The following is a 17,001-nucleotide window of genomic DNA, read 5'->3' on the forward strand; positions in this document are numbered from 1 at the left end:
CCATCTCCATGTGCACCTACCCTTACAGCAACCCCCCCCCCCCAAAAAAAAACTAAAATAAAAAAATACATATATTATTTATATGATTTCCTGACTTATTGCAGTGGAGGACGCTGTTTCTTGGTCAGGCTGACGGCTGCCCCTGTGTACAGGAAGCTCTTCTAGTTCCTCATTGTCTGACGTACACAACGTGCGCCCTCTAGCGTCCCGTGTTTGAAGTATTGCCAGCGCCGCCTCGTCCCCGTGCAGTTTTCCCGCCTCACCTGGCTGTCACTACTGGCCCGGACATGTCTTCGTTCGGCGCCGGTACATCCCGTTCTGATGGAGGAGATGGAGGCCCCGCAGAAACGGCCGGCGGCATCTTGGCCAGTCTTCACGAACTCAAGCGCCTGCTCGGCTCCGGGGATCCCGGCACTTGTGCGGCGGCTCTCGGCCTCTTACGCAGCCTGGGAGAGGAGTGTGTGATCTCGGCGCCAGGGAGCAGTGTGCTGGGTGTGTGTGCAGACCGGGCGGCTGACAGGAGCTCCTATATACTACATGTGTGCGCTCTGCAGTTCACTGTCTGGTCACTCTTCCTGTAATGTGTATTTACCGTAGGATTCCTGTCTACCACCTTATGTCTTATCCCATAATTAAAGGGAGTCTTTCACCTAATCTGAGCGTTTTGGACCTCAGATCAGGTTACAGACTCATTGACCCTCATTACAATCGGTACCTTTCTCTTCTGTGTCCCTCGTCCAGATAATGAAAATAGCACTTTTAAAATTTATGCAAATGATCTTCTGAAGGTGCCCAGGGGTGGCGTTACTGGGCGATGTGCCCAGAAAAACACACCTCCAGCTGGCGGACGTCACGAGCGGCACCAAAGGGCGACAGGCTGGAAACTGGCCCGCACCTGCGCACTTGCTCTGCCCATTATGGGCAGAGGAACATCCTTTCGTATTGCGCATGCGCCGGCCGGCTGTCTTTAGTTGGTTATTAGTGTTATTTTCATTATCTGGACGAGGGACACAGAAGAGAAAGGTAACATTGTAATGAGGGTCAAAGAGTCTATAACCTGATGTGAGCGGTCTAAAACGCTCAGATTAGGTGAAAGACTCCCTTTAAAGGGGTTGAGGGGAAAAAAAGCCCTTGTATACACATTAGACGTTTGGAGCACTGAGGGCGGGCCTTTGCCCCTTGGTCCACCTGTCTTCTCATGAAGCCCCTCTTTCTCCTTGCTGTGTCCTCTCACCTGTCCCTGAAATCTCATAACTGCAGTGAGCGCCAGAATCTCGTACCTGGCCGGGAGTGAAGACCTGTACCGCGCATGCGCTTAAAGGGATTCTGTCAGCTAAACATATGCTGATGTTCAGGGCCTCATCAGGATTCCTAATGTGGGCTTCTAAATGTGATCCGTGGCCTTAGTTTGCTAAAAAACAGGTTTTACTAACCTGTCACTCAAAGAAGCAAGGTGCCGGCCGCACCCAGCGCCGCCTTTCCAGACTTCTGCACCGCCTCCTAATCCTCTGTGGCGCCTCTCACTCCCTCCTCCTGTAAGATCGCCAGCCTCTCAGAGCCCTGTGCGCACGCGCGAGATCTTGGAGGAGGGAGGGAGGGCACGAACGGCGGTGGGTGCGGCCGGCACCTTGCATCCCTTGACATCCCCTTGGGAACCTTATTTCTTTGAGTAAAACCTGTTTTTTTTAGCAAAATAAGGCTACGGATCACATTTAGAAGCCCACATTAGGAATCCTGATGAGGCCCTGAACATCAGAATATGTTTAGCTGACAGGGGTGAAACCTGGTGACAGAATCCCTTTAAACTCAGGCAAGGGCGCAAGATTGTGGGACTGGAGAGAGTAGCACACAGACGCCTGGCCCTATCTATTAACAAAGGGAACGAGGGTCTTTCTGACAAGAGGGATGAACTTTGGCCCCCAGTGGGCAAGGGCCCGTCCTCTCAGAACATGGAATCTACTTATTTTTAAAAAGTGTCTTCTCCTTAGAGCTCAACAGATCTGCACAGGTGTGTCTAAGGCTGCTTTCACACTTGCGTTTAATGATTCCGGCAGGTAGTTCTGTTGCCAGAACTGCCTGCCGGATACGGAAATCTGTATGCAAACAGATAGCATTTGTTTCCGGATGCGTATCCGTCTAACAAATGCATTGAAATACCGGATCCGTCTCTCCGCTGTCATCTGGAAAACCGGATCCTTAGATTATTATTTTTTCGCATTTTTTAAAGGTCCGCACAGACCGGGAAACCATATCTGGTTTTCCGGAACACTTGGTACCGTATCCGGCATTAATACATTTCAGTGGAAATTAACGCCGGATCCAGCATTCCGGCAAGTGCTCCGGAATTTTTACCGGAGAGAATACCGCAGCATGCTGCAATATTTTCTCTGGCCAAATACCGTAAGAGGGACTGAACTGAAGACATCCTGATGCATACTGAACGAATTGCTGTCTATTCAGAATGCATTAGGATAAAACCGAAGCGTTTTTTCCAGTATTGAGCCCCTAGGACGGAACTCAATACCGGAAAAGAAAAACGCTAGTGTGAAAGTACCCTAAGGATACATCCGTTCCCGTTAGGATGCGGTTGTGTGAAATCAAAACTGATCCGTCACTAAAAACATTGAAAGTCAATGGGTGACCGGTCACAAAACGGAATGTTCCCGAAACGGAAGACATCCTGATGCATCCTGTACGGATCTCTTTCCATTCAGAATGCATGAGGACTAAACAGACCGTGTGACTGATCTCAGTACTGGAAAACAACAATGCAAGTGTGAAAGTAGCCTTTGGGTACTTTCACACTAGCGTTAGAAGAATTCGGCAGGCAGTGCCATTGCCGGAACTGCCTGCTGAATCCGGAAATCTGTATGCAAATGGGTAAAATTTGTTTCCGGATCCGTCTTACAAATGCATTGAAATACCGGAACAGTCTCTCCAGTGTCATCCAGAAAAACGGATCTGGTATTTATTTTTTTCACATTTTTAAAGGTCTGTGCATGCGCAGATTGGAAAACCGGATCCATCAATGCAGCAATTTCAAGAACACTTAGTACCGCATCCGGCATTAATACATTTCAATGGAAATGAATGCTGGATCCGGCAAGTGTTCTGGAATTTTGGCTGGAGAAAATACCATAGCATGTTGCGGTATTTTCTCCGTCCAAATGGACTGGACTGAACTGAAGACATCCTGATGCATCCTGAACGGATTGCTCTCCACTTAGAATGCATGGAGATGAAACTGATCAGTTATTTTCCGGTATTGAGCCCCTAGGACAGAACTCAATGCCGGAAAACTTTAACGCTAGTGTGAAAGTACCCTTAGACTGCTTATTCAAGTGCTGAATGCAACTACTGCTAGTAGGGTAACGCAGGCAGAGCTGGATACTGCTATCCACCACCGGACCCTATTTACTATCGTGATCGGGCCGAAACTGTATGTGGCAGATCTTTAGCAGTTTTCTCGCTCTCCCTGCAGGCGCTGTCTCTGAGGCCTCATGCACATGGCCATTAGTGTTTTGCAGTCCGCAAATTGTGCAACCGCAAAGGACAGATCCCGGAAAGTGCTTGCTGCCATTTTCTTTTTCACACTAGTATAAGACATCATCATCTCTTTTGTTGCGGGGCCACAGAACAGACAAGCGGATGCGGACAGCACACAGTTCACTATCCGCATCTTTTGCAGCCCCATTAAAATGGGTCTGCATCTGATCCGCAAAAAATACTTATCGGATGCTGACCAAACATACAGTCGTGTGCATGAGCCCCAATGCTCAGTTGTCCCTGAGCTATTGGTGATATATTATACCCTGTACAATGCACAGGAGAACACAGCTTCAGTCTCGGTCTGGGAAACGAGCTGCATGCGGCAGTGGTATTTCCCAGACTACAGTTCAGTGGACCCACTGTGAGAAGGGAATTCACAGCATCATAAATCATTCATCATGATTCTGTGAGTTCACTTCAGAGGAGCAGTGTTCAGTCCGGGGAATACAGCGCTCACACGGAGCACGTTTTCTGCTCTGAATAAGCTTGTGTGACACTGGCCTGACTTTCTCACTCAGAAGCACCATATAGAGAACTCTGGGACCCCACAATTCATTCTGTGTATAGCCGTTGTTTTGGTCCGCATCCGAGCCGCAGTGCTTGCGGTTTGGATGCGGACCTATTCACTTTAATGGGGCCGCAAAAGATGTGGACAGCACTCTGTCTGCTTTCCGCATCCGTTCCGTGGTCCGCAAAAAAAAAAAACCTGTCCGTTTTGCGGGCAAGAATAGGCAGTTAGATCAATGGCTGTCTGTGCCGTTCCGCAAATTGCGGAATGCACATGGACACCATCTGCAATTTGCGGACCTCAAAACACACAACGGTCGTGTGCATGCGACCTATAGATGATAAATACATTTCGTGGGATAACACCTTTATCCACAGCAAAATCCACCCCGTGTGGCCGTCCTCTGACTACTTAGGTGTGTATTCCACAACAACGTCATCTAGTAATAACGTCTCGCCTACCAGTAATGCAACCGGTTACCTGCTTGGAGGGACGCTACGGACTAGCGTCCAACACCGCGTGCACCACCACATTAAGGCCAGTATACCCTTTAGTGCTGCTACACCGTCTATCCTATGTCGCCTACCGGTAATGAGATGGACTGAAGAAAATCCATCTTTAATTATATTCACTTGGAAATGTTTTTTTCTCTTCAAAGCTTTGAACACATCCCTGGTCTTTTCTAAGGATTATGGTCTGCTGGAGTTCATCCACAAATCCCTGATCATGGAAGAAGTAAGTTGGTTTTACACGATCCGCTCTGACTTTTCGCTGAGGGTATGGCCGCACTGCAGTATAGTACAACGCAGCCATTCTATTTAAAGTAATGAGGTCACCAATATCAGATCTGCAGGGGTCTGACACCCGGCACCCCGCCGATCAGCTGGTGCTCCATGCGAGCGCTGTTTCTTCTTCACTACACTACGCAGCGTGGTGTAATTACAAGTACCCGCTGTATTTACATGAATGAAGCAAGTACTTTCTCGCCCAGTTTCCTTGGGGGACACAGAAGACCTTGGGTATAGCTCATCTCCATAGGAGGCGTGACACTAAGTGAAAACTGTTAAGCCCCTCCTCCACAGCTATACCCTCAGCCTGGAGAGAGAGACTGCCAGTTTTTTGCTTAGTGTCCAAGGAGGCAAGACACTCCCTGCTCTGCAGGGCTCTTTTCTCCTTTGTTGTTTTTAAAATTTTTGATTTTTACTTTTTCTTTTCTTTTTGTTCCAGAATACGGGACAACAGAGACGCACTAGACCTCTCTGTTTCTCCCGGGGTTGAGCTGCGCCAGTGCCGGTCATCCGCACTGCTGCCTCCCCCACAGAAGGCAAGGTGGACCAGGGCAGCCCAGCTCCCCTGCATCCCGCCAGCGGAAGGGTCGCCCGCACGCCAAGCCCCTCTTCCAGCGTCCTGCCACTACGGTGCCAGTAGCTGAAGGGGCGACCCTGCTGGAACGGACCGAGGGCGAAGACATCTGTGGTGAGAGAGTGGCTTCTCCAGCCCTACGTCCCCTCCCTCCCCGGTCTCCTGCGTGACTGACCCCCCATAGGACTCTGGCTGACATTGCTTTACCTAAGACAGTTTTAATATGTTTGTCTCTTATAGCAGAGTGGCTATAGGGTGGCCCTGCTGGACCTAGGGTGGTCCCTGGGGTGCCGCAAGGCGGCAATCTGCTCCCTCTCTCTCCCGCCATAGATCATACCGAAGAGGGGGCGCTTACCGGTGCGCTGCTCAGGACCTGCTGCCGCTCCTGACGGCATGGGTAATCCTGGGCGCAGCCACAATTTAGTCCAGGCTTCGCGGCCTGCTGGCCCGCACCATCCGGTGCTCTTTCCTCGGGCCCCTGACTTTTCCGGGCCGCGGGGTGAGCACCCGCGGTCTGCATTGCATGTGCGCACTATGCTATAACTGGGCCGGCCGACCATCCGTCCGGTTGGCCGGACGCCACAACTTTGGGCCCAGACATCGCGGCCTACTGGGCCGCACCTCACGCTCCTCTCGGGTCCCTGATTCTCCCGGCTGCCGGGTGGGCTCCCGCAGCCGGCATTGGATAGCGCTGTGTTCCAACGGGTCCCGGCCGGCCGTCGGTGCATTCTCTCATCCATGGCGGCGCGGCCGGCCGGGGCGCTGCATAGTTTGTTTAGCGGCCTGCTGCGCACTTCCGGCGCTCGGGTTGGGCACCCGCGACCGGTACGGGTGCTCCCGCGGCCGGCTTAGGCCCGGCCGATACTTTAAATACTTGCGGCCCCGGTCAGCCGGGCGACGCAAAAATTTAGGCCCCGGCTTCACGGCCTGCTAGGCCGCAACATTCTGGCCTCTGGGGGGGGGGGGCGGGAACTCTCCAGGCGCTGATTTCCCGCCTGGAGGTTCCCCCACCCCCAGGGGTTCGCTGCGCCGCCCCCAGGCCAGATGCCGGTTAACCCTTGGGGTACTGGCCGGCTCCTGAGGGCCTGTACGACCTGTGCCCCTGTATGGTGGCCCCCTTTCTGCCTCAGGGAGGCTGTAATATTAATAAATAAATAATAATGATAATAGAAATAATAATAATAATAAAAAAAAAAAAAAAAAAAAAATACTATTATTTTGTTTTAAATAACTGGACTTGTGGGCTGCGCAGGATGCGGGAGCCTCATCATTCAGTACTGCTGTCTGTATGCATGCCCCCCTCTCTTAGGCGGTGTGTCGTGTTCCCCGGCCGCGGCGCCTCCCAGGCGGTTTTTTCTTGCCCTCGCCCGGGATTCGGCGCTGGCCAAGTGCATGCAAATTTTTTTCTGACCAGACTTCGTCACCCACTCCAGTTCTGGTGGCTGCAGGTGCATGACCCTCCTTCCTAGGCGGAATACTGCACTCTCCCTGGCTGCGGCCTGGCCTCATGCATGATCCCCCTTTTTCTAGGCGGACTGCTGCACTCTCGCCGGATGCTGTGTTGGCCATATGCACGACCCCCTTCCACAGGCGGGACGCTGCACTCACTGGATTCGCTGCCGGCTTTGTGCATGAACCCTTCCATAAGTGGAATATTGCACTCTTACCGGATACGGTGCTGGCCATGTGCATGAACCCCTTCCATGAGAGGTCTACTGCACTCTCCCCGGATAAGGAGGTGTACTGCACTTTCCCCGGTTACGGTGCCGGCCTTGTGCACGTTCCCCTTCCATGGGCGGAACACTGGATTCGCTGCCGGCCATGTGCATGAAACCTTCCATAGGCGGAATACTGCACTTTCACCGGATACGGTGCCGGCCGTGTGCGTGAACCCCTTTCATAGGTACACTGCACTCTCACTGGATCCGTTGCAGGCCATCTGCATGACCACCCCCCCTTCCGTAGGTGGTGTGCCGCACTCTCACTGGATTCGCTGCCGGCCATGGACATGTCTCCTTTCCTCAGGCGACATACGTGCACTCTCATCCATGGCGGCGCTCTCACTGGATGCGTGGCTGGCCATATGCATGACCCCCTTTTCTGGGCGGAATACTGCACTCACTGGATGCGTTGCCGGTCAGGAGCCTGCCCTCTAGCTTGGGTGGAATGCTGGCACTTCCATTGGATACGGTGCTGGTCTTGTGCTTAACCCCCCATTATTCCATGGGCGGCATTTTGCACGCTCACACGATCCACGGCTGTCCTTGTTTATGCTGTGCTGGACTGGTACACGTCCCCCGTCATTGGAGGAGTGGTGCACTCTCACGACATTCGGTGTTGGGTGGATTTTTTTGCACAATCACTTAATGATAGAATAACCTGTGCATGCCCCCTTTCACTAAAGTGGACCTTCCTGCGTTCTGCTGGATATGTGCGGCCATGGGCATGGCCCCCTTCTGGGCGGAGTATGGTATGTCCTACCTTTCCGGAGTAGGTTCTGGCCTTGGCATCCCCCCCTTTTTTTGGGCAGGCCTCTGCAGTGGTTGCCAGGTACATTTTCCCCCTTTTCTGGGCGGACTGTTTGCGTTCCATCGCATGCCGTGCTAGTCTTGTGCATGACTACCTTTCGGGTTGCACTTTGCACTTCCATTGCTACGGTTGGACTCTGGCTGATTCTTCGCTGAGTGACTATTTTTGCAGTGGGCGGACTTTCTTGTGCGCTCTATCCGTTGTTTGGGCCGTGTATGCCTTCTCCCATTGGTGGGTTGGCCTTCTCACTGCTTACGGGGCTGCTCGTCCGTATGCCCCCCTTTATCCTGAGATGTACTTTTTTCTCTTGGGATATGGTGCTTCCAGCAAGCCTTGCACTATTCTCTAAGGAGCTCATTCGGTCCAACTGTGTGGGCCTGAGGTGGTGTCCAACAAACAGCAGATGAATGCCCAATGTATTCAAGGTACCTACCTTTTTTATCAGTAGACGGGCTCTACTTGTTCGCTACTGCACCTGGCTGGGTGGTGCTCATTCCTTTCGTGGCCCTTCCGCCCGGGGTGTGTTCGTGGTCCCTAGATGCGTACCCATTCGTTCTCCCGCGGCATTGTTCCCCTGCGCTAGTGGTCACATGCTCGAGAGTGCTGTTGTCTGCAGCGCCTCTCGAATGCTTCGTTGGCTCGTACAGGACTGCGATTCCCTTGCCTGCTGCAATTTCCTCCTCTTCGGATGCAGTGTGGTATGAGTCCTTCGTCTTGGCGCCTCTGCGCTTCTGTCTGATCTGCTGCCAGGTTCGGGCTGCTATTCTCTGGAAGGTCACCCAACTTCTCTTGGGTGCTCGATTACCCAGGTCCGGAGGACCTCCGCCTTGGGTTCGCCAAGGTATTCGCCTTCTGCGAGGCGGTGGACTGGGCGTCTCTCAGTGTAGCGGGTTCTGCTTTTCAGCTGGCCTATGGCTTCCCTGTTGCCCTCCCCTCCTCCTTTCGGTTGGAGGGTGTTATGCCGGCCTCTGTCTCCGCTGCCTTATCTCGCCGGCTTTGTTTGGCTCCCGCTCGGTACGGATCACTCCGATGTGGCTTCCCGCCGGACTTCAGAGGCTGTTCTTTCACTGTCCTCCCCTCTGGGGAGAGCATGGTTGTTCATGTGGATGGTTCCGGTGTTCCTTTTGGCCTCGTGCTGTCTCCCTGGTTCACACTGGCTGTATTAGCTGTGTGCCTATTTACTGAGTCTACCGCGTGCTGTCCTCCCGCTGAGTGCAGATTGCATGGTCCTGCTGTAGACTTGCCTTCTTGATAACTTGGGGGGACTACCTTTTTCGATCCGGATTGTCCTTTGATCTCCCACACCGGGGCTGTACAACGTGGTTACATCAGCATGGATTTTTGCCTGTCTTCTCCTGGTATCTGGCGGATCCTTTGGGTTTTTTCCATCTGTCCTCTGCTCCCCCACTCGGGTGGATACGGGACAACGTTGTTCGAGGGCCGACGGGGCTAGTTTTGTCGACCCTTCTGCCCGTGTTACTGGTCTGCGCCTGATCACATTGGGTTTTCGCCCGCTTGCCAGGCGACTCCAGCGGGTTCGCTACTGTCCACTCCTGGCTGTGTTTCGTCCAGGATCTGTCGTAAGGCTTGGGGTTTTTTTGTATGGGGTTCTGTGGGGAGCTGTGCATTCCCCACTCTGAATTTCTCTCCCCATGGTTCTGTCGTTTACTTGGGGTGTCTAGTGTCGGCGCTGTTCTTCCTCTTCCAGCGTTCCCGGCCCTCTGGGCCTGCCAAGACCTCCTTCCTCGGAGTGGCTCTTTGGTTCCTCTGTACTGTCCTTCGGTACCGCCCTGGGACTATATACTGAGCTCTCGGCGCTCCAATCTTGTCCTTGGGGCCGTTACAGAGGTTCTCTCTAACCCCTCTGTCCGGTACGGTTGTGTTCTGTATCAGTCGTTTCTCTGACGGGTGCCGGAATGGCCCTTCTTTTGTTACGAGCCTTCTGTCTTTTCCAGGACAGGGCTGTTCTACATCCCGTTTTTCTTCGTTCGTTCCTTCCTTCCTTCCTTCTGAAGGTGGTGTTTGCCTTTCGCTTCAGCACCTCACCTATTTGGACGTTGTTTGGGCCTTGCCGTTTTTTTCCTTGGAGATCTCCGACTCTTGTAGATGTTCGGCCTCTTGGGTTTCCAGGAGGTCTGTGCATAGGGTTGACGGACTCCAGGGTGGTTGTCCTCCGCTTGCTCAGATTGGCTATTGCTGAGGTTCCCGCACCTAGGGCAGGGTTCTGTCTTGGTGTCACCGTTCATTTCACCAGAGCGGTCGGTGCCTCCTGGGCCGGAGGCATTGGGCTTCGGCCATGCATTTGGGCAAGGCGGCCACAGGTCTACCTTGCACGCCTTGACAAGTTCTACAGGGTGCATACTCTGACTTTGGCAGATGCTGCCTGCCCCGCCTGGGTTTGCGGGCGGCGGTTCATTGATGCCTTTCGGGTGCTTCACCTTGGTGCTGTGGTCCCTCCCCCTTTTGGACTGCTTTTGAACGTCCCAAGGTCTTCTGTGTCCCCCAAGGAAACTGGGCGAGAAAACGAGATTTTTGTATAACTTACCAGTAAAATCTCTTTCTCGCTCTTTCCTTGGGGGACACAGCACCCACCCATTCATTGTTTTTCTCTGTACTGTTTCCAAGTTTTTGTTACCCGTTGGGTAGTTGGCTTGTTGGTTCCTTGTTGGACTTTGCCTTTTCTCACTGCTTGGACACGCAACTGGCAGTCTCTCTCTCCAGGCTGAGGGTATAGCTGTGGAGGAGGGGCTTAACAGTTTTCACTTAGTGTCACGCCTCCTATGGAGATGAGCTATACCCAAGGTCTTCTGTGTCCCCCAAGGAAAGAGCGAGAAAGAGATTTTACTGGTAAGTTATACAAAAATCTCGTTTTTAGGCCCCTTTCACATGGGCGAGTTTTCGGTGCGGGTGCGATGCGTGCGGTGAACGTATTGCACCTGCACTGAATCCTGACCCATTCATTTCTATGGGGCTGTGCACATGAGTGTTGATTTTCACACATCACTTGTGCGTTGAGTGAAAATTGCTCTATATTGTGCGATTTTCACGCGACGCAGGCCCCATAGAAGTGAATGGGGTGCGTGAAAATCGCATAGCATCCTCAAGCAAGTGCGGATGCGGTGCGATTTTCACGCATGGTTGCTAGGTGACAGTCTATTCACTGTATTATTTTCCCTTATAACATGGTTATAAGGGAAAATAATAGCATTCTGAATACAGAAAAAACAATAAAAAAAAAAATGTTTTGCACTTGCGTGTTTTTTTTTTTTTTGTTAGGACCGTAGGGGTTGTTTGCTCCTAGGCCAGGTAACCACTTTAATGGAAGATAAAAATATGGTGTGAAAGGTTCCTAAGGGCTCATGCACACGACCGTATGTATTTTGCGGTCTGCAAAGAATACGGATGACGTTGGTGTGCATTAGATATTTCTCGCCCATTTTCCTTGGGGGACACAGGAGACCTTGGGTATAGCTCAGCTCCCTAGGAGGCGTGACACTAAGTGAAAACTGTTAAGCCCCTCCTCCAGCAGCTATACCCTCAGCCTGGAGAGAGAGACTGACAGTTTTTTGCTTAGTGTCCAAGGAGGCAAGACACTCCCTGCTCTGCAGGGCTATTTTCTCCTTGTTGTTTAAATTTAGATTTTTACTTTTTTCTTTTTCTTCCAGACCATCAGGGACAACAGAGACTCAATAGACCTCTCTGTTTCTCCCGGGGTTGAGCTGCGCCATACATACACTCTCATTGACTGTGGTTGTTCTCTCGCCGGTACATTGCTGGCCATGTGCATGACCCCCATCCATGGCGGGGTGCTTGCACTCTTACTGGATGCGATGCTGGCCATGTGCATGACCCCCCCTTTCTGGGCGGAATACTGCACTCTCACTGGATACATTTCTGGCCATGAGCATGGCCCTCTTCCATGGGTGGAATGCTTGCACTCCCATTGGATACGGTGCTGGCCTTGTGCATGAGCGGAATTTTGCACGCTCACGAGACTCACGGCTGTCCTTGCATATGCTGTGCTGGACTCGTACATGTCCCCCTTCATTGGCGGAGTAGTTGCACTCTCACGAAATTCGGTGTTGGGTGGATTATTGCACAATCGCTTAATGCTAGGATAACCCTGTGCATGTCCCCCTTTCACTAGGCGGACCTCCTGCGTTACTGTATACTGTTACTGTATACTGTGCGGCCATGTGCATGGCCCCCTTCTGGGCGGAATATGCTATGTCCTACTTCTCTGAAGTTGGTACTGGCCTTGTGCATCATCCCCTTTTGGGGCGGGCCTTTGCACTCTTGCCGACTGCAGTGTTTGCCAGGTACATTTCCCCCCCTTTCTGGGCGGACTGCTTGCGTTCCATCGCATGCCGTACTAGTCTTGTGCATAACTCCCTTCCAGGCTGCACTTTGCACTTCCGTAGATACTGTGGGACTCTGTGGCAGGCCCCCCTTCGCTGACTGACTATTTTGCAGTGAGCGGACGCTCTTGTGCGCTCTGTGCGTTGTTTGGGCCGTGTATGCCTTCTCCTCCCGTAGGTGGGTTGGCCTTCTCGCTGCTTACGGGGCTGCTCGTACGTATGCCTCCCTTCCTCCTGCGACATACTTGTTTCTCTTGGGATACAATGCTTGCCGCAAGCCTTGCACTCTTCTCTGAAGAGATCATTCTGCTTCCACCTGACCCGGACGGGTGCTACTTGCTTTTTACTGCACCAAGCTAGGCGGTACTCATTCTTGGGTTTGGATCATATATTGCTGTTCCGTTGTGATGGTATTCACCATGTTCGTTGGCCCTTCCACCTGGGGAGTGTTTGTGGTTCCTAGATGCGTACCCATTTGTCCTCCCGTGGCATTGCTTCCCTGTGCAAGCGATCACATGGACGAGAGTGCTGTCTGCAGCTCCACTCGAGTTCTATGTTGGCTGTGGCGGGACTACGGTTCCCTCGCCTACTACCATTTCCTCCTCTTCGGATGCACTGTGGTATGAGTCCTTCCTATTGGCGCCCTCTGCGCTTCAGTTCTGCTCTGCTACCAGGTTCGGCCCGCTCTCCTCGGGAAGGTCACCCAACTTCTCTTGGGTGCTCGATTATCCAGGTCTGGGGGACCTCCACTTTGGGTTCTTCAGGGTATTTGCCTTCTGCGAGGCGGTGAGCCGGGCGTCTCACAGAATAGCGGGTGTTCTGATTTTGAGCTGTCCTACTATGACTACCCTGTTACCCACTCCTCCTTTCGGTTGGAGGGTGTTATGCCGGTCTCTGTCTCGACTGCTTTTTCTCGCCGGCTCTGTTTTGGCTCCCACTCGGGGCATATCACTCTGATGTGGCTTCTGCCCCGGCCAGGCTTCAGAAGCTGTTCCTTCACTTGGATGGTTCCGGTGTTCATTGTGGCCTCATACCGTCTCCCTCATTCACACTGGCAGTACTAGCTGTGCGCCCATTTACCGGGTCTACCGCGTTCTGTCCTCCCGCTTGGGTGCAGATTGCGTTTTCCATTCTAGGCGATGGTCCTGCTGTAGACTTACCTTCTCAGTAACTTGGGAGGACTACCCTTCGGTCAAGATTGTCCTTAGATCTCCCACACCGGGACGGTAGAACCCCTTCCTCTGGTGGCAACATCGACATGGACTTTAGCCTGTCTTGTCCTGGCATCTGTCGGATGCTCGGCGGACCCTTTCGGTTCCTTCTGTCTGCCCTTCTGCTCCCCCACTCCGGGTGGATACGGGAAGACGTTGCTCGGGGGCCGACGGGACCAGTTTTGTTGAACTCTTCTGCCCGTGTTACTGGTCTGCGCCTGATCACATTGGGTTTTTCCCCGCTTGCCCAGGCGACTCCAGTGGGCACGCTAGTGTTCGCTCCCGGCTGTGCTTCGTCCAGGATCTATTATCGAACTTAGAGTTCTTACCTGGGGTTCTGTTGGAAGCAGGGCATTCCCCCACTCTGCCTTTCTCTCCCCATGGTTCTGTCCTTCTCCAGTCCGGCCTGGACCTGGGACTGGGACTCTGTTCCTTGAAGAGTCAAGTGTCGCCGCTGTCCATCATCTTCCAGCGTTCCCTGGCCCCTCTTGGGCCTGTCAAGACCTTCTTCCACGGAGTGGCTCATTGGTTCCTCTGTACCGTCCCCCTGGACTGCCCTGGGAACTACATACTGAGCTCTTGGCGCTCCAAGCTTTGCCTTGGAGCCGTTACAGAAGTTCTCTCTACTCCTTCTGTCCTGTACGGTTGTGTTTCTGTAGCCATCGTGTCTCTCAGACGGGTGTCTGAATGGTGGCCCTGCTTGTTCCGAGGCTTCTGTCCTTCCCCAGGTCAGGGCTGTTCTCCATCCCGTCCCTCCCTTCCTTCCTTCCTTCCTTCCTTCCTTCTGAAGGTGGTATCTGCCTTTCATCTCAACGAGGCCATCGTCCTCCTCTTCCCACCCCCGGGAACGGACGCTTCACCCATTGGACGTTGTTCGGGCCTTGCAGTTTTACTTGGAGATCACTTGCTCTTGTCGACGCTCGGACTCTTGTGGTTCCAGGAGGTCCGCGCAAAGGTTTGATGGCTTCCAGGGTGGCTTTCCCCCGCTTCATCAGAATGGCTATTGCTGAGGTTACCGCACCAAGGGCAGCATTCCGCCTTCGGTGTCACCATTCATTCCACCAGAGAGGTCGGTCGGTGCCTCCTGGGTCGGAGACATTGGGCTTCGGCCGCGCAATTGTGCAAGGTGGCCACAGGTCTTCCTTGCACGCCTTACCAAGTTCTACAGGGTGCATACTCGGGCTTCGGCGGATGCTGCCTTGGGCCGCCTGGTTTTGCAGGCGGCGGTTCCTTGATGCCTTCGGGTGCTTCGCCTTGGAGCTGTGGTTCCCCCACCCCCCTCTTGGACTGCTTTTGGACGTCCCAAGGTCTTCTGTGTCCCCCAAGGAAAATGGGTGAGAAAACGCGATTTTTGTATAACTTACCAGTAAAATCTCTTTCTCGCTCTTCCTTGGGGGACAAAGCACCCACCCATTCATTGTTTTTTTTTTCTACACGGTTTCCGGACTTGGTTTACCCGGTTGGGTAGTTGGCTTGTTGGTTCCACTTGTTGGACATTGCCTTTTCTCACTACTTGAACACGCAACTGACAGTCTCTCTCTCCAGGCTGAGGGTATAGCTGTTGGAGGAGGGGCTTAACAGTTTTCACTTAGTGTCACGCCTCCTAGGGAGCTGAGCTATACCCAAGGTCTTCTGTGTGCCCCCAAGGAAGAGCGAGAAAGAGATTTTACTGGTAAGTTATACAAAAATCGCGTTTTTCTAGAACGGACCAGTTGGCCCATAATAGAACAGTCCTATCCTTGTCCATAGGACATGTTCTATTCTTTTGCGGAACGGACATAAGGAAACGGAATGCACACGGAGTAACTGAGTAACTTTATTTTTTTTGCGGACCCATTGAAATAAATGGTTCCGCATATGGTCTGCAAAAAATACTTAACGGACACGGAAAGAAAATACGTTCATGTGCATGAGCCCTAAGAGTACTGTGCAGGCATTTATTACTACTGGCCATGCTGTAAGTAACGCATACATACTTAGGTCCTCTTGCACACGGCATCAAAGAGTGCTTGCGGGTTTGTAGGCACGCTATGTATCCATATGACACTTCAGTGAAGCACTCTCTTCTGGCTGGTTCTTCTAATGGAGACGATCTACATAATAAGGCATTTCATAGAGCATGCCACAATTTTTTTTTCACATTTATGCAGATTGTGTATGAATTTGTTAGGGGAAAAAAAAACCTCTGATTAGAGAAATAATATGGGTGGGTGATAAGTGCTATATTTTGGTACATGATTGCTGTCTTAGGGCTCTTTCACACAAGCGGATGCCGTGCGTGAAAGAGAGCCAAGCCCCATTCCGGACAGCAGAGACACGGAGCATTAACATGATTGATAATGCTCTGTGCCTCTCTGTGATCTTTTTACTACAAAATCACAGTGAGATAAAGTCACTGTGATTTTGTAGTAAAAAGATCAGAGAGGCACAGAGCATTATTAATCATGTTAATACTCCATGTCTCTGCTGTCCGGAACTGGGCTCTCTTTCGCGCAGCGGATACCATGCATGGCATCCGCTTGTGTGAAAGAGCCCTTATAGTTTCATGTATTTACTCTAATTACTTGGTTTTCCAATGTGATTTCTGTTTGGCTATAGTATCGAGACTGTCGAGAAGAAGCATTAAAATTCCTGGTCACCTTTCTGGAGAAAATAGGCCAGAATTCACAACCATATGCCTTAGAAATCAAGGTAAACTCTTGTATCTTTTTATAATTTTTTAAGCAACTGTGCCAATCTTGATAAGTGCATTGTCTTTTATGACTTTGTTAATGTCATTGTGCTAAAGGGTATGTTCAGATATTTTGTAAGACCCTATTAACATATTTTACTTACCTATATACCTTGCAGGGATACTACCCCGAACCCCTGCCAGTCAGCTGCTCTGCAGTAGTTCTGGCGCTGGGAGTCGGCACTAGAACTACACTGCTGTCCCCACTATGTGGTGGATGAAGCTGGTACTGTAGAGCTACTGCCATTGGAGTGCTTGGGAGCAGTGGTGCAGTAATGAGCTTTATTCACTGCACAATGGACGGAGCCATTTATTTCCAGTGCCGGAGCTACTTCAAGACAGCTGATCAGTGGGTGTGCTCGGTGTCGTACCCATGCCAATTAGATATTAATGCTCCCTTTAATGGACAAGATGCAGTGAATTATTCTTTTTGGCTTGCTTACTTCATAAATATGTCTAAAATGAGATCTGACAAATTGTTCGGAAAATGCCCCAATTTGTTTGTGATAACTCCAGAATTCCGCCACAACCACAATAGTAAATGTAGACCTCAGTGAAGTTAAATGTCCCCCAGAGGTCTTGTATGACCTTATGGGGGCCAAAAATATAAAATAAAAATGTGTTTCACATGTAAAAATAAAAATAAAATTCCCCTATTAAGTCAATAAAAAAATGATAAAAATAGAAAAAAATAAAATAGACTATAAAAACCGGATCTATAAAAATATCACATGATCTACCCCATTAAGTAAA

General features: G+C 51.5%; 1 protein-coding gene across 2 annotated transcripts in view; it reads left to right on the top strand.

The window, feature by feature from the left end:
* Window positions 1–214: 214 nt before the first annotated feature.
* PRKDC (protein kinase, DNA-activated, catalytic subunit) overlaps window positions 215–17,001 on the top strand; it is a 408,896-nt gene continuing 392,109 nt past the window's right edge. For both annotated transcript variants that reach the window (XM_044294047.1, XM_044294048.1), the window contains exons 1-3: window positions 215–492; window positions 4,716–4,792; window positions 16,116–16,208. In XM_044294047.1, the coding sequence (XP_044149982.1) occupies window positions 288–492; window positions 4,716–4,792; window positions 16,116–16,208 (375 nt within the window). In that variant the 5' untranslated portion in view covers window positions 215–287. The remainder of the gene's footprint in view (window positions 493–4,715; window positions 4,793–16,115; window positions 16,209–17,001) is intronic.

This window comes from Bufo gargarizans, chromosome 5 (genome assembly GCF_014858855.1).
Source record: "Bufo gargarizans isolate SCDJY-AF-19 chromosome 5, ASM1485885v1, whole genome shotgun sequence".
NCBI classification, from domain to species: domain Eukaryota; kingdom Metazoa; phylum Chordata; class Amphibia; order Anura; family Bufonidae; genus Bufo; species Bufo gargarizans.